The 24,761-nt window shown below is 27.6% G+C and overlaps 1 protein-coding gene across 1 annotated transcript in view; it reads left to right on the top strand.

Moving 5' to 3' along the window:
- The window catches only part of LOC117167489, a 240,501-nt gene that overhangs the window by 100,771 nt on the left and 114,969 nt on the right, over window positions 1-24,761 (top strand). The window contains exon 2 of the mRNA XM_033352471.1: window positions 21,169-21,273. Coding sequence (XP_033208362.1) covers window positions 21,204-21,273 — 70 coding nt within the window. The 5' untranslated portion in view covers window positions 21,169-21,203. The remainder of the gene's footprint in view (window positions 1-21,168; window positions 21,274-24,761) is intronic.

Here is a 24,761-nt window from a genome sequence, read left to right as displayed (position 1 = left end):
AAAGTCCCCTTTTCTTTAAAAAATCATATTACAAACGAAATTATTTTAATGGCGTTAAAAATAACGAGAAGCTGTTTTAGATTCAATATTATGGATCGTTCAAAAACTACATTTTTTTCGATTTCATTTGGTAGACGAATCAAATAAGGTAAACCGACCACTACTGGGACATCTTAAAAAGTATGTCCAATACTGGGATAATAATAAATATCGTTAAGTATTTTTTATATTCCAACATAAATTATAAAAGTATAAATGTTCTAATATTTATGAAGTTATTTAAAAACGATTGTAACTATTTTTGTCCTGACAAGTTATACGTTAAGTAAAAACTAAAAAAAATATATTCCTCAAAATGTGTGAATGAACTGCTACAAAATTCGCCATTTTTTTTGTATTTCAAAACTTTTTGCATAATCTTTACAGCATTGTACTATTGAAATTTCCTATCAGAAAAAAGTTCTGATTAAATTAAAAAAAAAAACACACATTTCTTGGACTTGGTTCTTTTAATTCAACATACAAACGTTTTTATATTGAAGGAAATTTTATTAGATTTCAATAAATGACGTCACTTAATGTCTTAAATTTAAAGAAATTATTTGTTTGATTTAAAACAAAATTCTTTTGATTCAAAAAAGTTACTAGGAACAATGAAAGAAATAATTTCTTTACAGTCAGAAAATTTGAAATAAGCAAAATAATTCCAATGCGCCAAGAGATTGCGCAGAACAAATCACTTTCGGAGCACGTGTTGTTAAATTTTGCGAAGACGCGGAAATGGACGGCTCTTGGTAATAGTTTAAATCGCTCAAATTTGTGGTAAGGAAGTGCGCAACATCCTTGCATGGTAGGGATTTGCAGAAAACATAGCAGCTTTCTACCGTGTAAATATATACTTTTATACAGTTTGACCTAACCTCGCTTTTATGTAAATTTTTGTTACTTCTGTGCTTCATTTCGTCACAATTTATCTTTTTACCTTCAATTTTCGTGAGTAGTTGTAAATTGGAAAAGAATCAAACTCACTCACACACAAACAATATTAAAATAAACTTTTTCCTCGGGTAAACAAATAGACCATGCAACTTTCTTGAAACTCGAGTTGTCGAATCCGATTATTGAAAAAATATCCTCATGCGAAGAAAATCGAAAATTTGTTTGCGTTTATTCAAAGAACATCTACATTCATTTTAAACTAGCGTGTTTTATTTTATCAACCAAAAATGTAAAAATCAAATAAAAAATTATCTTTCTTTGAGTTAAATAAATTTTTCATTTCAAGCAATCACATATTTCTCAGATGCAAAGAAATATTCAGTTTGAAGCAACGAAATATTTCTTTAATTTAAAAAAATTTTTCATTTTAATTAAAGAAATATTTCTTTCAATCTAATAAAAAAAATCAACAAAAAAATTTCTTTAAATCAAACAAATGTTTCTTTGACCGTATATCAATACTAGAATTTCTTTGATTTAAAGAAATTTTCTTTGATTCAACAAAACTTTTTTCTGGGTGTATACACTAAAAGAAAAATTAATGTTTTGGCACATTTTTTAAACGTTTAAGAATTAAATTCATAACTTTATTAGTGAGTTCATTCGATAACTTATCAATATTTTAATATAACTTTTTTGAAGAAAACTCATCTTTTTGACTTAATGATTCAACAGCTTGTTTGAATTTTTTTTATTCAGTGACTGAAAAATGGTTTTTAAATAACATTTGAACTATTTTCTGCAAAGTTCATCTTTTTGGTTCGAGAATGTATCTTCTTAATTATAAATTTCATCTTTCTCAGACAAAAATATAACTGTGGTTGAAAATTAACCTATTTAGGTTGACATTGCAGAAGTTACATTAGAAATTATTCTTTTTCTTTTTAATTATTTCGACTGCTTTCAATATGTTATTAAAATCTGTCTTGATTGAAATATCAACTATTATATTTTTTCATCAGAATTTAACTTTTTGGGTTAACCTAATACTTCAATTTTCTGACAAATTTTTGAATTTTAAAATAAAAAAAATTAATTTTCTACCAAAAAAGATAAATTCTTATAAAAAAATATAATACTTGATATTTCGAACAAAAAAATGTTTTAATTATGAATTAAACATAATATGATTTTTGACGGTATAAGATTTCTTATTAAAAAAAGAAAAATATTTCAACCAAATTGTTCAATTTTTAGCCCTAATAATATCCTCCACAAAACAGTTGCATTTTTAGAAAAGAATAATTTATAATAAAATGATAAAGTTTCGAACCAAATAATAAAAGTTGTAACAAAAAAGTAATTTAAATTGTTTCAATACTTTTTTCAATTTATGTACTAACTTGAATTAAGATAAATTCTAATTAAAAATTTACTATCGAACCGTTTAATTTGCGACCATTCCGACCACTTATTATAATGATTTTTGTACTGAAAATTCCAATTCCCCATTTTGAAAATGTGTTTATGTGGGTTAGTTTTTCGTAATTGTTCCAGTAATGGTCAGTTTACCTTAGAACATAAAACAAACAGTTAATTTTTTTTGTAAACATGGAAATCAAATTATAATCAAATAATTGTGCAGAATTCCAGAGAATAAAACAAAAAATCCAAGTACTAAATTTGGAAAACCACGACAAAATGTTTCTATTTTAATTTCAAAAAAGGTCAAAATTGTCCTAAAAAAAAAGGAAAAGAGAAATTCTGTTGATTATTTTTCATAAAAGTTTTTTTATTTATGATTAAATGATAGTAAAATAAAAAAGAGAAGGTGAGGGATTTGGTTGGGTTTCTTCTCATTTTTCTTTCCGCTTTTATAAATTTGCCCCAAAAATAAAATATTTTCTCTTCCCTTCTTTAGAAACAAACTTATAATCTTTTTTTCAAATTTCAATAGGAATCTTAAGTTTTCATAAATTAACTGTAATATTACTTCCGGAAATTTATAAACATTTTTAAATTGAATTTTGGGCAATTTGTGATAAGTTACCATAAACGACCTATAATATTATCATGAATTACAAAAAAATCTAAATTCTCGGAAATTCATATAAATGTTTAAAATTGAACTTGGGGTAAATTATGGTCAGTCACTATAAATTACTACAAGAATGTACTTTTAAACAAATAGTATAGATTAATTCACAATGAAAAATAATATAGTTAATATTTAATCCAAGAAAGATTTTTAATTTTCAAGCAAATGTTTGAAGTTTTAATAAAAAACGATCAATTATCGAGATATAACAATAATAGTATGACGTTTATATATTTTTTTATTCTAAGGTTTTTGATTAGCTACATTTTTATCGAAATAAATAATAATTAAATAATTTATCATTAATAATTAATTAAATAATTATTAGTAAATAATTAATTATTAATACCTGGTCAGAAACCTTAACATTAGAAAATAAAATCTAAACTTTCATGTTTAGACAATTAAAATCTTACAAATATAAGGAATGGCATTGGAATTCAAATTGTAGCTTAGTGAGTTCAAAAACCTTAACATCAAAAAATAAAAATAAAAATAATTTTAAAATATTTTTTTCAAATAGCTAAAAATAATAACAGCTGAATGCTTAACAGCAACAAAATAATTTCAGATCAAAAAAATATAATATTTTACCTCTTTGTTAAAAAATTTCAACACTTGGTTGAAAACGAACTTCTTTGTCATAAAGTATTTTTTCTAATTCAACTATTGAAGAAATATATAAAAAATTACATTATTCATTAAGAATTCTTCTTTATTTATAAAAATTTAACTATTTGGTTAGAAGTTATCTAAAATATTTACTATTCTAGTTTAAGATTCATCATTTTAATTGAAAATACATCTTTTTCAGTTGAAATTTCATCTCTTCTTCAAAATTCTACTCCTCGTTTAAAAATTTTATTATTTTGGTTAAAACATAAAGTTCTAGGTTGAAAAATTATGATTTTTAACTGAAAATGTAATCATTCGATTTTTGTTTGAAAATTTAACTTTTTTCTAGGATTTTTTTTCAATTGAAAATAAATTTTTTCAATTGAAGGAGTAGTTATAGCTTTTAAAAAGTATTAAAAAATTTTTTTCAACCAGTTTTCAGTTTTAGTAGTGATTCATTGTTTAAAATGGAACTTCATTTTCATTAAAAGTTAATTCTTTCCGCTTCAAAATTGTTTTTTTTTTGGTTATAAATTAATACTGCCATTAAAAAATTAACTTTTCTTGTAAAAGATTCATCATTTTACTCAAAAATTAATTATATTCATTGTACATTCATCATTTTGGTTAAGAATTTAACTATTTTCTTGAAAATTCTTTTCTTTTATTTTTAAATTAATTTTTTCAACTGAGAATTATAAAACATTTTATGTTGTTGCTAGGAAGTTGTAAATCTTTTAGAATTGGATTATAAAATAAATCTACTAGAAGAAAGAATTTAATTTTTTAAACTAAAGTATAGATCTTCCCCTCATATTTGAATTTAAATCTGATTTTAAATACTAATATTTTTTCTTGTAATTATTTCTTTAATTCATTGTAGTATAAAAATTATCATAATAAAATTCTAAGTAACATATTTTTAGCCACCAGACAAATAATTATTGTTATGCTTTTTGCTGTTAACATGAATATTGAGAAAATGTTTGCTGGTTATTTGAAATACTGTTTTTCTATTTACGTAAAAGTCGAAGAAAACTAACTTTTTCATTTTCACCCATATATGTTTGAATTCTCAGTGTCTTGATGACTTTTCTTATTATTTTTCTTTCTTCTTCGCTAATACTCCAAACTTTGATTACTTTAGTCTGCGACTTCGCTTACATGGCAAAGTCACCCATCCAGCGAAACTCTTCCAGTTCTTCTATTGTGATTTCCGAGTTAAAAAGATAAAAGAGTACTGTCGTAAACAAGGCGAAAAAAATATAAAGTAAAAAAGTCCAAGTTTAGTGAGCCGCGCTAAGTTATTCTTCTCAAATTAATCTGATTATAAATATCTCTTCTGTTGTTTTTTTTCGGAGAATAACTTTCGGTTTTATTTAATATATAATTCATTAATTCTTTTGTGTTAAATTTGAAATTTTCTCAAATTCGGCCTAAGGTAGATTGTTTTCTCGTTTCTCTAAAAATAATAGACCGCCATTTTCTTAATTTACCAGCTTTTATATTTTTTCTAAAAGTTTCAAGACCGTTTGAAATATTTCACTAAATTAAAATAGAGAAAAGAATCCTAAAAATCCTAGTCAGTACAAAAATAATCTCCTTTAATCAGCCTGGTCCAGTGAGTCTTCATATATTGATATGAATATGAACATTTGGTTGTGTTTTTATTTTGTAACTTAAATTTTAGTTTTACTCAATTGGTACACAATTTCATTCAAATGTTCCGTTTGGAATTAGAAAGAATGTGCAAGAAAATGTTTAAAAATTAACAAAATGGCTCTGATTTTTCTGAAATTCCAAATCATTTTTCAGCAATTTTTATAATATTCTGCAGCTTTGAAATAATGCAAAATCCCTCACTAGAGTCAACAAACAGAAAAGGAATATTTCAGTCAATTAAAAATGTGGAGCATTTGAAAAAGATTGCCGAAATTCAAAATAAAAGAAAAAATTTTCATTGTTTGCATTCGGTCAAATTTCGAGCGTTTGTAACAATTAGAGAAAACAAAATTGAGATGAAAAACATAAAAAAAATAAGGTAGAAAAATTCATGTTTATTGAGCCGCATTCAATTACAGTTTAAGCGGTACACTGAATATAATGGAAATTTTGCTTTAATTGTAACAAAAGCAATAAATTTGGCGTGAAGTCTCCTTTTGGCAATAATACAATTTTTACACCAATTATCAAATATTTTTTGAAAGTTCTTATTCTAAATTCTGTATTTCAAAATATTAAAGTGTTTGGCTAGTATTTAAAGATACGAAAAGCAAAAACAGTAATTTTTTGAAAAATTTCAGAAAAACTCAAATTTCAAAATTTACTTTTAAAAAAATTTCCAATTATCGTGCAGATTTCTAAATAATTTAAATTGGTATACTAAAATAACAAATAAAATTTGAATATCTTATTTAAAATTAGGCAGCATTTCAAAAAACATTGCAACAATTCAAAAAAGAAATTTTGAATCGTTTAAATTCGGTGTGGAGACTATTTTAATCCAAAAAGGACCTCAAATAACAAGATTTATACTTTTATAACTATTAGAGCAAAATTATTGTGAAATAGGTGAGAAAAGTATCAAGTAGAAACATCAACCTATAGTCTGCCGCGTCCAGTTATAGCCCAAGCGGTACACTGAAAATATTTCAAATTTTGCTCTAATTGTTGCAATTCATTAAATTTAGCGCAAAAGCTCCTTTTAGAAATAGAGAAGTTTGTAGAATAGTTCAAAGAATTTTTTCAAATATTTTCAAAGAACCTAAAATTTTCATTTTCTTTGAAATATACGAAAGATACAAAAAAAGTCAATACAGTAAAGTGATTCCTCTTAAAAATATATATAAAGCGTTTTTGTGCCACTTTCGGATCTTTTGGAAAAAAATTTTGGTTCGTCGTTCACAAACAAACGCAAATTTCTGAAATTTTGCAAAAATAAAGTGACAGAAGATTTAAGTGTCTATCCATTCATAAAATTGTATCTTAAATACTAGCAGATTTTCTCTTTGATTTAGTTTCGAAAAAAATATAATATAAATGAGCTTTTTATTTTATTTTCTATTTTTGTTTGGAAAATGAAAAATTTTTGGTTTTATGAAAAAATCTTGCAATTTTGTTGATTTTAGAAATTTTATTAATTTTTACTACTTTAAGAAAATTCTAATGCTAAAAGAACCCCACTTACCAAATATAACGATTTGTAGCAATTAGAGGAAAAATTAGGTGAAAGAACGTCACATAAGAATCAAGTAGAAAAGACAACCTATAGTCCGCCGCGTCAACTTCTAGTCCAAGGAGTGTACTGAAGATATTGCTAATTTTGCTCTAATTTTGCAATTTATTTTGCAATCACTAAAGAAAAGTTTAAGTCTACCAAAAGACAAAAAAGTACCAAGTAGGAAAATCCACCTGTAGTCAGACTCCTTCAATTATCATTTGTATAATCTAATTATAAAAAGGGTGATAGTACAGAAATAGATAACTAAAATTTGAATCACAAATGTGTTTATTGCATACAAAATTCAGATAAAATAAATTACACATTGTAGTAAAACGATTGCTTCAAATTAAAATTTTATTATGCAATAAAAAAAATTATTTCATCATTATTTAATGTTATGGAGAATCCTCATATCTCAGGAGTCAGTATTATGTAATAGAAAAAAAATTGAATTTTAAATCGCTTACCAAACTGAATTTTGAAAACTTATTAAGTTTGATCTGATATTAGGTTAGTGGCACTTTGAGATTGTCATTTCCGTAACCTCCTCGAACTTTTAAACCGTTCTTCAATCAAACTTTTTTAGTCCCAAGTAAAAAAGATTGAAGCTCTGGAGTGGAAATTTGAAATATGATTTAGATTCAACCTAATTTTTTTCGCTTTTTCTCAAAATTCCCATTTTATTAATCATGTAGTTCTTATGTTTTCCTTTTAGCAGAAGACAAAGAGAAAAGTGAAAATGTAAATTTGTTTCAAACTTTTTCTGTATTGTTTGTAATTTGATGCTGACAAGTATTTGAAAAAGATTTCCTTTCCACGGTAAGCTTGATCGCTATATGATAAGAAGCTCCTGATTTAATAAGCACTCTGAGTCTTTATGGAATATTCAGTTTAAGTTAAGTTTTCTTTCCTCCTTCTCAAGTTTATCTGGATAGCACATTTAATATAACGTGTAAACGAAAAAGATCGATCGCTTTTAAAGTAAAAATCTACCATCTAAATTTCTAGAATATTTATTTTAAACCTAATGAAAAACTTTATTAATATTTGTGTTTAATTTTCTCTGTTTTTTTCTAAATAAAAGCAGAAATATATTTTTGCTCCGGCAAGTAAAATAGTGAGCTTTCTGACTCCTGTCAATTCAATTTAGCGTACAAACAGACCGAGCTTAATTACCTCTCAATTTATAAAATGCCACTCACTGCCTGCCAGTATCTGTTGCAAAGTTCACTTTTCCCCCTGAGGGACATAGATTTTGTGAAAAATAATGACTTTGATATGGATTCAGTTCATAACGATTCTGATTGTGCTCTAAACCAATTATAGCTTGTTATTCAACTTTTCAATTGTGAAATAAAACGGGTCAAACTTGTTAAAAATTTCACCTTTTTTAAAATTATAAACCCTTTTTCATATTTTTCTTGCGATACATAATTTCACAAAATTTGATCCCCCTCTCCCTCCTACATCCACCCGTTTTTCTTCCCTTTTCCGACTTTTTTGTGTTCTACTTCCCCCTTTCCTCTATGACCTTATCATCTCTTACTTCTCGTATTTTCGCTCCCACACTTCCCCTACTACCAGTCCCTCGATTTTTCCCCTCCCTACCTCCTCTTACTTCATTTCCCCTAAATTTCCCCTCTTCTCCCCTTATCTCCTCTTATTTACCTTTATCTCGTCTAGGTACTTGCTCAAACTTTCCTCCCCTAAATCCCTTCAATTTCTCATTATCTCTCTCTCTCTACTCTCCCTTCCCTAATTTCCCCTTATTTTCCCTTTTTGAAAAAAAGTACACTGGGAAGAATCTATAAGGTTTCTACTCTGTATCTGTTGTCTTAAACACAATGAGCATATTTTGAAGAAAAAAAAACAATCTGAAACTCCCGTATTAGAAAATTTCCGACTAATATAAATTCCGAATAATAAAATTTCCGAATTTAAAAATTCCCAAATAGTTTATATTACATAAAGTTCATGATATTACCAATTCGGGAACTTCCCGTATCTTAAAATGCTTGGCAGTTTATAAGGTAATAGAGAAAGAGAAAGAAGAAGAAGAGTAAACCAAGCTATTAAAATGTTAGAATGGAAGAAATATTTTTTGGATTTGCTAGGAGGATTAGAGGGAAAAGTTATAAAGGGAGGAAAATATGGTAGATAAAGAGATGAGAAAGAGGACATATCAGGGCAAGAAATAGTTAAGGTTTTAGAAATAATGGAGGATGGAAAGGCGCCTGATGTAGATGAGATTCCAAATGAAGTATGGAAATATGGAGGGGAGGAACTAGAGGAATGGGCATGTATAATGTTTAATAGAGTATAGAGAGGAGAGGGATAGCCAGAGTTATGGAAAGAAGGAGTAGTTATACCAATAGTACTGAAAGAAAAAGGAGAGGAAATTAAAGATTATAAGGTGGAATAGGGTTAATGGACAATATATATGTTCTGAACTATGTAGTAAATGAGAGAATTAAAAGGGAAAAAGGTGCAATGATGGCAATGTTCGCGGACTTAAAGGCGGCATTTGACTAATTAATCCGAGGCGAAATAGAAAAAGTGATGGTAAAAAAGGGTTAAGAGAGGTGTGAGACAAGGGTATCCTCTGAGCCCACTTTTATTTAATTTATTAATATCTAACTTGGAAAAAGAAATGAGGAGAAGAGGTTGGAGAAGAGTTAGGATAGGAAAGGAAAAGATATATACACTGGCATAAGCAGATGATATAGTGTTCATGGCAGAGGATGACGAAGGGATGGCTGGATTAATTACAGTATTAGAGAAATAATTAGAGGGGAAAAAACTGAATATCAATGTAGGAAAGACAAAGATAATGACGTTTGAAAAAATGGAGGAGACTGTGGTTATTTTATACGCTGGTATGGCCGGTAGTAGGTTATAGAGCAAAGATATAGGGATGAAAATAAAGGAAAGATATTGAGAGTTTACAAGAAAGGTATATAAGGTGGGCACTAGGAACAGACTAGAGGAGGCTAGGTTATATGGTGAGAGAAGAAGCGCAAAGGGATAATTTAAGTATTAGAGCAAGAAAGAGTGCATCGAAATTTGAGACGAAGCTGAAGGATGGAAAGGGAGGGGAGTTGACGAGAAAGTGTTTGAGGGAAGTAGAAGAGAGGAGAGATAGGGCGATCGAATTAACGAGATGGGAAGGAGAAAGGAGTAAGCTCTTTAATGATAGAGAAATAGAAGACGGGACTGGAGTAAACTATAAACAACTGAAAAAAGGGAGAGGGAAATACGATTAATAGAAAGATGGGAGATGGCTGAGAAATCAAAATACAATAAATGGTATAAGATGATAAAAAAGAAAGGAGTGCCAAAGTATTTAGAAAAGGGATGGGGAGAGAGAAGGTGGACCAGAAAAGCAAGATTCAGGTTGGGGAACGAGGTAAGGGAGGGGACGTACTGGGAAAAAGAAGAGAACAGGAAGTTTAGAATATGTGAATGGGAGGAGGAAACATGGTATCACGTATGAGACGAATATAGGAGAGGAATGGAAGATAAAGGAAGCTGGCAACAGAATGTGGTTAAGATTCTGGGGGAGGATGGATTAGGAGAAGAATGGATGAAGGAGTTAGAGAATGCTAGAGGAGCGAATGACAGAGAATAAAAATACAATGAGGTGAATAAAAATACAATAAACAGATATTGTTATAAAAAAATATTTTTATGTTCAAAGTTTCTGAAGTTATTGTTTTAATTTAAAATAACAATAATTGACAAGAATTTGCAGCCAGCAAAATATATTTTTTAATTCTTGTTATTTTAATTTAAAAAAATAATTTTTGAAAATTTAAACATAAAAATAATTTTTCTAGATAAAAATATTTGGTTACACATTAATATTTGGTTAACACATTATTTATTATGATAATATTTTATTCTTCGGAAATTTATTTGTTCCAACATTTTATTATTTAGGAGTTTTAGTTTTAAAGAAAAAACATTTTTTTTATAGAACAAGAAATTTTTTTATTTACTGATAAAATTAAAAAATGTGTTTGTCATAAATCATCCTTTCATCTGAACAAAATTCAGTTGGGAGATAATTAATATTTAATTTTGCGAATTTTTAATTCAATTCTTTACCAAAAAGTATCTCTCTAAAAACTATAAGATTCTGAGTTCGAAATTATTTTTCCAAAAAATGCCAAACAAAAAAATTCTGAAAACAAAATATGAAAATTTTAATTGATACCTTTAATAACATTAGGGTAAAATATTTGGCTGTTGATTATTTCTATATAAAATAAAGGATTAGGATAATAACTGTTATTATCGACATTTATTCATAAAAATAAATAATCCCTGTTGTTAACCTCAAGTTTTTCGAATGATGCTTTTTTAAGATAAAAATAATACAAAAAATTGTATTTTTTTAATCTCTCGTCCTAATATGAAGGTATTGGTTTTATGTAAAATTTCACTTTGTCGGTTTTTATCAAATCTACACGTTTTGAGACCCTTCTGAGTCAGAAAAAAACTATTTTTACGAAGTTATCTGTCTGTAGTCTGTAGTCTGTATTCACAATAACTTTCGAAAGATTGATCAGATTGGATTCAGCTTTGGCAAACGTTTTTAGGGCCTAAAAAGAAAGAACAAGTTCGTAAACCATCTATTTGGGACAAAAATTTAAAAATTCAGCGCATTTTCATAATATTTAACACTATTTTTTTATTTTTTATTTGAAAATTTTATGCGCAACTATTTATATTACTTGGATATTCAAAAAATTTATCTTTATGACTTTTTTCTATAAAAAGAAAATTGTCAGAGTCATATCATTTGCAAAATTCAAAAAAATAACACAAAATGAATATTTTAAGCTAAACAACGCATGAAATGGAAAAAAGCCAGGAGAAAAAAAACGTTTATTTTTGAAGGCCCGACAAGATTATAATGAAAAATTTTTTAATTTTGTCGAAAATTTAAATTTTTATCATGCAAAAAAGAATGAAAAATTCCATTTTACGGTCAAACTATGCAAGATACGAAAAAATTAATTAACTAGAATTGCGTGCTCTAAATAGTTTTTGAAATATAGTTTTGAGACGGAAAGCATTTTACAACGCACCTAATTTCTTGTTAATTATTTTTAGATAGGACGAGTAGATTTTCTTTCAATCGTTAAAAAATGTTAAATGTTATAAAAATACATCAAATGTAAAAAAATAAACTCTTTTGAAAAAGGACACAAGATACAATAACATCTTATTAAACAACAGTTTTTCAGTGTGTCTAAGAATAAAATTGAATGCAAAAGAAGTAGGAATATTAAAGTAATCAATGAAGAGGAGATTTTTACTTCATTTTGCCATATCTGAATAAAGAGCCCCAAACTGAGAGAATGTGTTCGTTAAAGCCAAAGGAGCTTTAACAAAAGAGAATTCACAATCACTAGATGACAGCTGTCTGATGCTTTGACCTTTAATTTTTAAAGGCCAAGTGATTTTGTCGTATCTGAAGATAATTTATCATCACTATCTTGTAATGTGGTAGATATAATCCAGCAGATTGATAAAAAAAGAAATTCAAATAAAGGGGCATTTTTTGAAATTAAATTTATATACAGGAAAATACAGAGAAATTCGTAGGCGCTATTCGACATTCGTAAATTAAATAAGATATTTTTATACAAAAGTCGAAAAAAGGGAAACGTTGGTTTTTAAAAATCATATCCACTTTTTGAATATACTTGAAAGATCGAAACTTTAAATTTTGATTGCACAATGAATGATGAGAAATTAAAATTTTCTTTTTTTTTTGTCAAACCATGCAAGATAAGAAAAAAACAGAATACCAGAATTTTTCACCCAAAAAAGATGTACAAATTTCACATTAATTACTTTTGATAAGACGCGTAATTTTTGTTTTATTCATAAAAAGACCTTTAAAAATAAACTAATAAATTAAAATTTTGGACTCATTATTTAAGCTGCCTAATGAAATAGTCAATATAGAGTTTTTGGGAATGAAACATAAACATCAAAATCTGAACTTTTATTATTTTGAAATTATTTGAATTTGCAATCGTATCTCTATAAATTTTTAAGCTTAATATTTGGTCAGAGCAGTGAAAAACTGCAGAAAAAATCCTCGGCACAGCCGGTTACCGACGGACGAGTTTAAACGTTTAAAAAAGCAGAATCCATCACTGAATTAAAGAGAGATTTTTTAAAAGAATTCCAGAGAATTCTGATAAGCTCAAGAAATTTTTCCTGAATTTGCGATATATTTTACAGAACTCCAATGAAATTCTTCAAGAGATATTTTTGCAGAATTTCAGGGAATTCTGCTATACTCAAGAGAATTTTACTGAATTCATGAGAATGATACAGAATTCAGGAGAATTCCACTGAAATCACGAGTTATTTTTACAGAATTGCAAAGAATTCTGATGGACTCAAGAGAATTCCACTGAATTCACGAAATATATTTTTACAGAATTCCAGAAAATTCTGCTAAGCTCAAGAAATTTTTCCTGAATTTGCGAGATATTTTACAGAACTCCAAATAAATTCTTCACGAGATCTTTTTGCAGAATTTTTAGGAATTCTGCTAAACTGAAGAGAATTCTACTGAATTCGAAAGAATGATACAGAATTCAAGAGAATTCCACTGAAATAACGAGATATTTTCACAGAATTTCACAGAATTCTGATGCACTCAAGAGAATTCTACTGAATTCAAGAGTATAATTCAGAATTTGAAAGAATTCTGATGAAGGAACGATTTATTCGTTGAGAATTTCAGAGAATTCTATCGAATTGACGAGATATTTTTACAGAATTTTAGATAATTGTGCTGAACTCAAGAGAATTGTACTGAAATTAGGAAAATGACACAGAATTCGAATGAATTCTGATGAATTAACAATTTATTGTTACATAATTTCAGAGTACTATACCGAATTAACGAGATATTTTTACAGGATTTTAGATAATTTTCTAAGCTCAGGAGAATTCTGCTGAAATCAAGAAAAGGATACAGAATTCGAGAGAATTCTACTGAATTTCAAAGATATTTTTACAGAATTTCAAAGAATTCTGCTGAATTTCCGTGATATTTCTACAGAATTTGAGGGACTTCTGCTTAACTTAAGAGAGTTCTACTGAATTTGAGAGAATGATACAGAATTCAAGAGAATTCCAGTTAAGACACGAGGTATTTTACAGAATTGCAGAGAAATCTGCTTACTTCAATAAATACTTTTTTCAAGAATTCCCGAGACTTCTGCTGAGCTCAAGAAAATTCTCCTGATTTAACGAGATATTTTACAGAACTCCAATGAAATTCTCTCGAGATATGTTTGCAGAATTTCAGGAAATTCTGCTTTACTCAAAAGAATTCAACTGAATTTGAGAAAATGATACAGAATTCAAGGGAATTCTACTAAAATGACGAGATGTTTTTACAGAATTTCGGAGAATTCTGATAAATTCAAGAGAATTCTACTAAATTCACGAGATATTTGACAAAATTCCAAAGAATTCTGCGAAATTAGCAAGTTATTTTTACAAAATTTCAGGGAATTCTGCTAAGCTCCAGAGAATTATACTGAATTTGAGAAAATCATAAAGAAATCCAGAGAATTCCACTTAAACACGAGATATTTTTGCAGAGTTGCAGAAAATTCTCCTGAATTCAAGAGAATTCTACTAAATTCAAGAGTATGATACATAAGAATTCTACTTAATTGACAAGATATTTTTAGATTATTTCAGATAATTCTGCTGAACTCTGTAGAATTCTACTGAATTAACGAGATACTCTACAGAATTCAAAAGAATTCTACTGAATTTACAAGATATTTTCAAATAATCTAGGGAATTCTTTTAAACTCAAGAAAATTGCACTCAATTTGTGAAAATGATGTAGAATTAAAAAGAATGATGTAGAATTAAAGAGAATGATACAGAATTCTAGAAAATTCTGTTAAACTCAAAAGAATTCTTCTGTTTGTAAAAACGACATAAGCTAAGATGAAAATTTATTTAGTAACTCTTTTTTCCTAAATTGCATCTACAAATTTTCTTCGAACCGCTTACACTAGGATGCGTATTTTTAATTAAAATCTTAAAAAATTATTTTAAAAATAAAAGAATTATATTAATGGAAAGATGACACAAGTTGCCATAAAATTTTTATTAATAAAATTGTTTTTTTATAGGATGCGCATTTTATTGAAATTGTAAAATCAAGGTAATAAAAATACGTATGTTTCAATAGCATTGCATATTATAAATTGCGATAATATACATTTATTGAAATGATATATATTTCACAGGATACCTGAAAATAAAATTAAATTCAAAATAAGAAACAAAAATATTAAAGTAAATATGATAAATTAAGTTTGTACTCTGTTCTGCAATATCTGAATAAGAAAATACAAGCCGAGGAAATTTCGAGAAAATCGACTGCGAAATACGAGATAAGTGATGAGAATGCGTTAGTTGAAGCCGAAGGAGCTTCAACGAAAGAGAATTCACAATTACCAAATGCCAATTGTCGATGCTTTGATCTTTCATTTTGAAAGGTCTGTGCAGAAAGGTGTGGGAAGTCCAAAGACCATGCGTAAAGATTTTTCAATTATTAAAAATGGACTGCATTCTGTTTTGATGTAGACTTTTGTCAATTAAATTTTTTTCGGATCCAGTCATTTCGGTTTATAAATTGATTTATCCTCCTAAAAACTAAACCATTTTTTTTTCAATTAGTCTTTTATCGGAATATGTTGAAAATGTATCCTTTTCAATTAAAAATTCAACTATTTAAATGAGAATTGATGTGTTTTGTTAGAAATTGTTATTTTATTATTGAAAATTGAAATACTATATTGAAAATTGATCTTCGTAGTGTAAATCTCTTCTGGTCAAAATTCTATCTTTGTTGGTACGAAATATTAAAAAATTAATGGTTAAAAATTTATGTGTTTTGTTTGTTAACTATTTTGCTTAAAAAACTCTGATTTGTGAATAACTTAGAAATAAAATAAATCCTTAATGTTGAAGATTAGAATTTTTCGATAAAAATACATTTCTGTGGTTCAAAATTAAACTTTTTTGTTAAAATATATTTTTTTGCTTGAAATTAATTTTTTTGGCCAAATTTATTTATTTTTTTATAAATTGATTTTGTCCAGCACCTATTTGACACATGTTTGTTCGTCTAAAGTAATGGGTGCTTTGTAGGCGCCACCCAACATTATACGCCATCGCTCCCTGAAATTCCCGTAGGGTTTTTCCACAGCCTATAAATATGTATGTCGGTGCCTTCCAGCTTCCGTTTCTCGGGAAAGAGCCATCGAAAGCCAAGCGAACTGCGAGACCTGAAAATGCTAAACAAGCTTTTCGCTAGTAATTATTCCAGAGCTCATATCGAACCGCAAATCCGCTTCCTTCTTTTCTTGACAAAAGCCAACAAGTAGAAGGAGAAAGTCAATAAAAAAATATGCCCTTTTTCTGCGAGGAATTTCCTTATTGTTTTTTATTATGTAGGGTGAGAAGTGTATTTCAGACTACTGAATTGGACCTCAAGCACTAAACTCGAAGCGCCCACACATTAGGATGAAAAGATTAATTATAATTCACCTTTTTTGGAGGAAATTAATTTTCTTGGTTGCAAAATAAGCATCTTAGTTAAAAATCAAACTTTTTGGTTAAATATTCAACACTCCTTAAAAAAAAAATTATTTTGTAGAAGATTTATCATTTTTATTGTGAATTTATCTTTTTGGTTACAAATTTGGATATTCAGCCAAAAATGCCTTTGTTTATTCATTTTCTTCACTGAAAATGTTATTAATTCAATTTTTTCTAAAAATTAATATTTTCTGGTTGGAACTTTATCTTTTTTAATTGAATATTCAATGACTCAGCAGAAGATTCTTGTATTTCGTTAATCTATTTTCTTAAAAATTAATGTTTCTTATTCAAGATTCATCATTTCAGTTGAAAATAATGTATCTTTTTTTTATATAATGGATATTTTTGATTAGAAAATCTTTTTTCCTGAAAATTCAGCATTTTGGCTCAATTCTTTTTATTTTGCTAAAATGTTTTTTTTTCTTGTTAGAAACTAACGTTTATGATCAAATAGGTAGCTATTTCAGTTTGGTTGAAAATTAATTTTTCGTGGTTCAATATTCAACTTTTTGGCTAAATATTTATCTTTTTTTCGTATGACACTAATCCTTTTAGATTATAAATAAACGACTTGGTTACAAATTCAAATTTCTAACTGAAAGTTGATCTTTTTTTCAGTTCATTTGCTTTGTTTAAGATTTATAATTTCATTTGAAAATTCATCTCGTTGGTTGAAAATTCAACTATTTTCCAAAAATTTTTTTTTTGAATTGAGAATTAATTTTCTTCCTGAAAATATAATTATTTCTATTCTAGTTGAGAATTTATGTATTTTGTTGACATTCCGTCATTTTTTGTGTGTAAAAAATTAATCTTTCTTAATAAAAAATCAACTTTTTGGTTGACAATACAAATATTTTGTTTAATGTTGGACTTTTATTTTCAAACTATTTTTTTTGTTGTTGAAAATTCATAATTTTAGTTTGAAACTTATCTTTTTCTTTGAAGAGTTAGCTGTTTTGCCAAAAAAAATATCGGTCAGGAAATTATTTTCATCACTCAGAAGATAAATATTTCAGTTTTGGTTGAAAGTTAATTTTTTTCTGGGTAAATATTCAACTTTTTGATAAAAAATGTATATTTTTTCACATGAAGCTAATTTTCTTAAACGAAAAATTTACTTTTTGGTTGAAAATTCAAATATCTGAATGAATGTTTATCTCTTTTTTATATTTTCTTTATTGAAGAGTCATAATTTTAGTTGAAATTATATTTCTTTGGTTGGAAAAACTATTTTACTAAACATTCGTTCTTCTTGGAGAGAGAATTAATTGTCTTTACTAAAAATGTAACTATTTCCGTTCCACTCGAGAAATGATGCATTTTGTTATTAATTTTTAAAAATTAAATTAATCTTCTTGAATTAAAAATATACTTTTTGGTTCCAAGTTTAACTATTTTGCTAAATTTTCTTTTGTTAGAAATTAATATTTATCACTCAAAAGGTAACTATTTTAGTCACGGTAAACAATTAATTTTTTCTGTTTAAAATTTCAACTCTTGGATTCAATTTTATCTTTATTTTGTTTAAACTTAATCTTCTTGAATAAAAAATAAACTTTTTCGTTGTAAATTCTAATTTCCGCTTAAATATTTATCTCTTTTTTTTAAATTGATTTTCTTTGTTAAAGATTCATAATTTCGAATAAAAATTCATTTATTTGGTGAAAGTTCAACTATTTTGCTAAAAATTGTTTTCCTTTTTTATATAGAGAATTAATTTTATTCACTGAAGACGTAACTATTTTATTTCTCATTGAAAATTCATGTATTTCGTTCATGATTCATGTTTTTTTGTGAAAAATAAATCTTTTTTAATAAAAAATCAACTTTTTTGGTTGAAAGTGCAAATGTTTGGTGTAATGTTGGATTGTTGGTGAAAATTTCATTTTTTTAGTTGATAATTGGGTTTTCGGTTAATAATTTAACTATTTCACTAAAAATTCTTTTTTTTTTGCAGAGAATTAATTTTCTTCACTGAAAACGTAACTATTTCATTTCAAGTTGAAAATTCATGTATTTTGTTCATAGTTCATTTCTTTTTGTAAAAAATAATTCTTTTTTAATAAAAAATAATCTTTTTGGTTGAAAATTTAACAGTTTTCTGCAATTTTGGAATTTTTTGTGGCAACATCACCATTTCAGTTGATAATTCATTTTTTGGTTCAAAATTTAACCATTTTATTAATTTTTTTTTTGCTCAGAATTAACTTTTTTCACTTAAAAGGTAACTATTACAGTTTTGACTGAAAAAAAATTTTTCTGGTTAAATATTCGTCTTTTTAACGTATAAACTATCTTTTTAGATAAAAGATCAACTTTCGGCTTGAAAATTCAAATGTCTGTTTGAATATTGATCTCTCTTTTTTTGATAGATTTAGATTGTTGACGATTCATAGTTTCTATTGAAAATTCATTTTTTCTTAAAAATGAACATATTATGCTAAAAAAATTTTTTGCTTATAAAGTAACTTTTATCACTCAGAAGGTATCTATTTCATTTATTGGTTTCAAATTAATTATTTCTGGTTGAATAACTTTTGGTTAAATATTTATCTTTTCTAATATAAAACTAATCTTGTTGGATAAACAATAAATTTTTCTTAAAAATTTAAATTTTTAAAATTCATATGTTTGGTTTCATTTTTATCTTTCTTGTTGAAAATACATTTTTTCCTTGGTTGAAAATGCTAATTCATGTATTTCGTTGGTGATTCATCTTTTTGGGGAATCAACTTATTCCTATTAAATAAAGAATCAACTTTTCGGTTCAAAATTTAACTATTATTCTAAAAATTCTTTGTTTTATTTTTAAGAATTGATTTTCTCATTAAAAATATAACTATTTCTGTACTAGTTGAAATGTGTGTATTTCGTTGAAAATTTTTTGTGTATGAAATTAATCTTATAAAATTGATCTTCTTGAATAAAAAATAAATTTTTCGGTTGAAAATTTTAATTTTTTATTTAGTGTTCGAATTTCTTGTTGAATATTCATTTTTTTGTGAACTCATAATTTTAGCTGAAAATTAATTTTTTTTTATTTTTGAAATGCAAACTATTACATATTACGTTGATAATTCGTTCTGTTTAGTTCAAAAATAAACTGCTTGGTTTAAATTTAAGGAATGTTTTCACAAATCCATTTTTTCGTTTTAAAATTCAGAGTTTTTGTTGAAAATTTAACCGTTTGGTCGTAAAGTAACTTTTTATTAAAAATCCATATTTTTTAGTTTAAAATTCAAATATTTTTTAGAAATGTTGTATTTCTTTGGTTTGAAAATTCATCAGTTTTGTAAAAATTTAAACTATCAGGTGTAAAATTAATTTCTTTTCTGAAATTTATATTTTTGGCTGAAAATTTAACTACTTAGTTGGAAAACTAAATGATTTTTTTTATTTTTATTTTTAAAATTTTTTTATTTTATCCATTTACTTTTCTCAAGTTTCTTTATCAAATTAGTTAGATAGAAAATAAATTTTGTTGATGAGAGCTAAGAATTAATTTGTGTATCTATTTATTATGATATATATTATTCATTATTCAATGCAACTCTTTCGATATATTAGAAAATAAAAAATTATAATAAATAATAAATACAAATAATAGAATAATATTACAATAAATAATACGCATAAAATATAAAAATTGGTATTTTGATAAGTTATTTTAAATTATCATTAATTGCAATTCGCAAGATATGCCAAATTATTTAAAATTGAAAAAAAACGTTTTTCGACAACTCTTTTATTGTCCAGTGAATGGCCCCATAATGAAATTTGGATTTTTTTCGTAAAAATTTTCAGAAAAAGACTTATTTTTAGAATCCCAGGAAAATATGTCTATTGAATTTTTAAACTTTGTTTCATTATTTAAAGTGACCTTTGGATAACCAACTCCACAATGAGAAGCATTTTTAATGATAAATAGAAATTTGTATCAATTTTAAGGGGTTTTGTAATTTCGAGCACAGACTCTTGTAGTTTTTGTCGGCTGTCCGTCAATCCTTAGTACTTATTTTCCAACGTGAGTTGTGAGGGGAAGTGAGTGGCGGTGAGGGAAAGTGAGTGGTAGTGTTAGAAAGTGGGGAGAAATTAAGGTAGGAATGGTAGAGAAAGCGAGGTAAAATAAGGTTAAGAGGATTAAGAGGTTGGAGAGGAGAGGGAAAGAATAAAAAGTGAGGGGAAAATATTGGCTGGGAAGTATGAAAAGTAGAGGGTGAAAAAGTAGAGGAAATGAGGGTAGCGGAAGTGATGGTCAGGAAAATAAGATAAATGCGGGTAGAGGAGGTAGTAGAAGTAGGGGTATTGAGGTTATGAGAATTAAGGAAAGTGAGGGAAGTGGCAGTTAGGTGTGTGAGTGTTGTTAATAGTAATGAGGAAAGTGAAAGTAAATGTAGAATGAAAACGGTGATAAAGGAGAGTGTTGGTTGGGGAAATGAGGAAAGAGGAGATAGATGATGAAGTTCTAGAAGAGAGAGGGAAGCAAACATTAAAGTTTAGGGGAGCAACATGAGAGAGGGGAGGTTCGAAACACTCAATGAGCGTATTTATAAACTACGATACCCTACTCTAAATAATTTTTTATAAACGCTTTCATTAAAAAAACACTTTTTTTTCATTTCAGCGTTTAGCCTGCTGTGCTCCGGGAACGCCGCAACAATGTTGGAAGTACCACCCGGCAGTCGCGAAGATTTGGTGGAAGCAGCGAGATCTCCATGTTCACCCACCGGTAAAAAAAAAACTTTTTTCATTAATTACAGTGGAACCCTTTTATAGCCCTCCCTTCTATAGCCCTTTTAAGAATTGACCCCGCGCAGCAGTTTGGTGTAACAGGAGCTGTTTGGGGTTCGGGAGGTCTGCGGTTGTCACTCAGGCGAGTACTCAGGCGTAAGCAATCAAAAGCGGAGTCCGGTTATAATTTACTAGTAATCCAAATTAATCCACTTGCAGTCAGATTTAATCCACTTATCACTCAGATTAATCCAGTTTTAATCCATAGTATTTAAAAAATGTTGTGTTGAGTGGGTGTGAAATGTGAGGGTTAGAGAATTAGGAGGAATGAAGGAAAGTCTACCAGAAGAAGTAGGATTAATGAGTAAAGGGCAACCAATTATCTGCTATTAATATGAAATAATCCAAAATAGGCTACATAATTCAGAGTAATTAATGTTGAAAATTCGAATTTTTAGGTTAAAAATTTAACTGCATCGTGACGAATTATTTTTCTGTTAGAAGAATTTTAATTTTAATTCAAAATCATTTGTTTCAAAATTAAATTTTCCAACTTAAAATGTAACTGTTTTATTTTTTGTAATAAATTTTCTTTCCTAGTTAAAAATTTCATAATTGTATTTTGTTGAAATTTAGTTTATTTTTTCCTTTTTAAGAAAGTAATTTGTTTGCTTAGAAAACCCTATTCTTTGTTAAAATTTATTTTTTAACTCAAAATTTAACTGCTGCACTTTTTATAACACATTTATCTTTTTTGATAAAAAATTTAAACTATTTAGTTGAAAATAAAAATTTTTTGTTTAAATATGAATCTTCTCGGTTGAAAATTCAATTATTTCATTAAGAAATCCGCGACTTTTCGGAAATTCCACAATTTTGTTAAAATAATTTCTTTGGTTGAAAATTCAACTGTTTTGTTAAAAATTGGCCTTTTGGTAGAAAATTATTCTTCTTGGTGAATAATTCCTGCCTTTGGTTAAAAATTCAACTATTTGGTTAAAAATTAATTTAATTTCTTTACCGTCAAAAAAATGAATGTTTTTAGTTAAAAATTGAACTTTTTTTATAATTTTTTAAAAATTTGTACTAACTATTTCTTTTCGGGTGTAAAATTGATCTCTTTTAGTAAGAAATTCAACGATTTTGTTTATAACTTAGCTTTTTTGTTAAAAATTTAACTACTTCGTTAAATATGAAAAAAATTCTTATGTTTTCGTAGAAAAGTATGTTGTTGTTTAAAATTTATTTTTTAGTATGACAATTCAACTATTTGGTTAAAAAAATTGTCCCCCTTGTTGAAAATTAAACAAATTTGTTCAAAATCATCCCTTTTATTTGAGCATTCAACTATTTTCTTCAAAATTCAACATTTTTTATGGAGTTCAACCATTTTCTTTTTAAATTGACATCTATTTTTAATAATAAATCAACCATTAGATTTTTCTTAAAGTATTTAGTTCATTTAGGTAAAGGTTCATTTGAGTGACATTGAAGATTATCCCTTTTGTTCAAAATTTAACTATTTTCCTGAAAATTAATTTTGTTGTTGTTAAAAATTTATTTTTCTGCTTAAAATTGAACTATTTTATTTCGTGAAAAAAATTTATTTTTATTTAACTTTTTTGTTAAAAAAATTAATTTTTTAGTTTAAAATGTAACTAATTCGAGAAAAAATTATGTATTGGGGTTTTTCCTTATCGGTGTCAGCACATCACACTATTTATATTACATTTAAATATGTTATTATTAATAGTATTATTATTAAAAATTATCCGAATTCATTTCTCTTTCTCATAATTAAAAAAAAATTTTTCCTTTTGGAAAAGAAATAATTTTCACATGTCCCTTATATGTTTCGAGAAAAAGCGTCCCAGATTAAAAGTTATTATTTAAAACGTTGAAGAGAAAACTAATTTCACACTGAATTGTGTTAGCATTGCGTTCACTATTACTTTTAAATCGGATATTCTTGAAAGCAAACGAACCATACGATTGTTTAAAAGAATTTTAAGTTGTACTTCCTTTGACTCAATTCGACTATGATCAAAAAGCATTGGTCACTTTTGATTTCGCTGGCGCCACCCAGTTTCACTCAATAACAAAGCTCATCCACCCTCGCTCGATCCCGCCGTTCTTCAAACTTTAGCTCTATTATTACTCTGAGTTTTCATGTAATCGGTTTTTTCCATTGTCGTTATACCAGCGTGACTAGTTATCTCGCAGTAGTCCATTATAGTTTTTGTCACTTTTTCAATACATCACAATGATTCGTTGCTTTCCTAGAAAGTAACTAATTTTGGTATTATTAAATAAAAGTTGTTTTTCTGTGAACTCTTTCCACATGAAAAATAGTTGAAATACATTTAATAATTACATAACACTTCTATAATCACACACATAATCAAAAATTAATTACGCACGTCTGCGAAGCACGACCTTCAAGAAGAACGCATGCCGCTATACACTGATATGTAGATGAGCGCATGCCGCTATACACTGCAATTACTGTCGGAGTCTTAATTTGAGTGTCAGAGCGAAGGACGGATAGAATGAGAGCGATAGAGAGAGGAAGTGATGGGCAAGGGGAAGAGAAGTGGAAGAATTGAAGGAGAGCTAGGGAGCGATAGGGATTGAAAGCGTCAGTCAGAGGGAGAAGCGAAGGAGAGGTAGGAAAGAGAAAGCGTAATCCTGAAAGCGTTGCCCTAAAAAGTTGTCACTTTAAAAAATCAGTGCGAGAAAATGACGGCAAGCACTCTTCTTTTTTTCTCTCCACACCTTCTGCTCCTTCACTTTACTGCTGCTTCCCCTTCCTTTAGGAACTACTCACTTCACGTGTTCTCCCTCTCCTTATTTCCCCAGCTGACACACTACTTTATCTACTTTTCTTTCCCAGAAATCACTTTCCTTCCCCTACTCATTCGCCTTACTGTACTGATTCTCTCCACTTAACCATTACTCATGTCCCCACTCTTACTTTTAATTTTTGCCCGTACTTCCCTCACTTCCTCTTTCATACCTTGCCCCACTTTCCCTTTCCAATTTTCATTATTTCTCCCACTCACGCTTTCCTATTTTGTCATTATTTTTACTAATTTCTCAGCCACTTCTAGCAAAAATTCCACTATTTTTCTCTCCCCTAACTTTCTCTACTTCTCCTCAGCTCATTTCCCTTACTCTTCCTTCCCTTACTGTACTTCGACTCTCCTTATTTCACCTAACTTTCCCTCTATTTATTTCCCGTGCAAAGAAAAAACTGATTTTTCTCTTTTTTTCTCATTATCATTCGAGCAATCTATTTGTAATCTGGGGTAATTAAAGGAAGTCAGAGTAATCCACTTCTAAGTTCGTATATATCACCCAATGAAGGTAAATCGGAGTAACTTACATACGAGGGTGGATTGATAAGTTTCCGGCCTGACCAAGAAAAACAACGTTTTTAAGAATTTTTTTTTTTATTTCTCAACATAATCTCCTCCAAAGCTGATA

Source organism: Belonocnema kinseyi, chromosome 2, assembly GCF_010883055.1.
Source record: "Belonocnema kinseyi isolate 2016_QV_RU_SX_M_011 chromosome 2, B_treatae_v1, whole genome shotgun sequence".
In the NCBI taxonomy this organism is placed as follows: domain Eukaryota; kingdom Metazoa; phylum Arthropoda; class Insecta; order Hymenoptera; family Cynipidae; genus Belonocnema; species Belonocnema kinseyi.
Note: the sequence above shows the minus strand (reverse complement) of the source record. Positions and strands in the feature narration are given on the sequence as shown.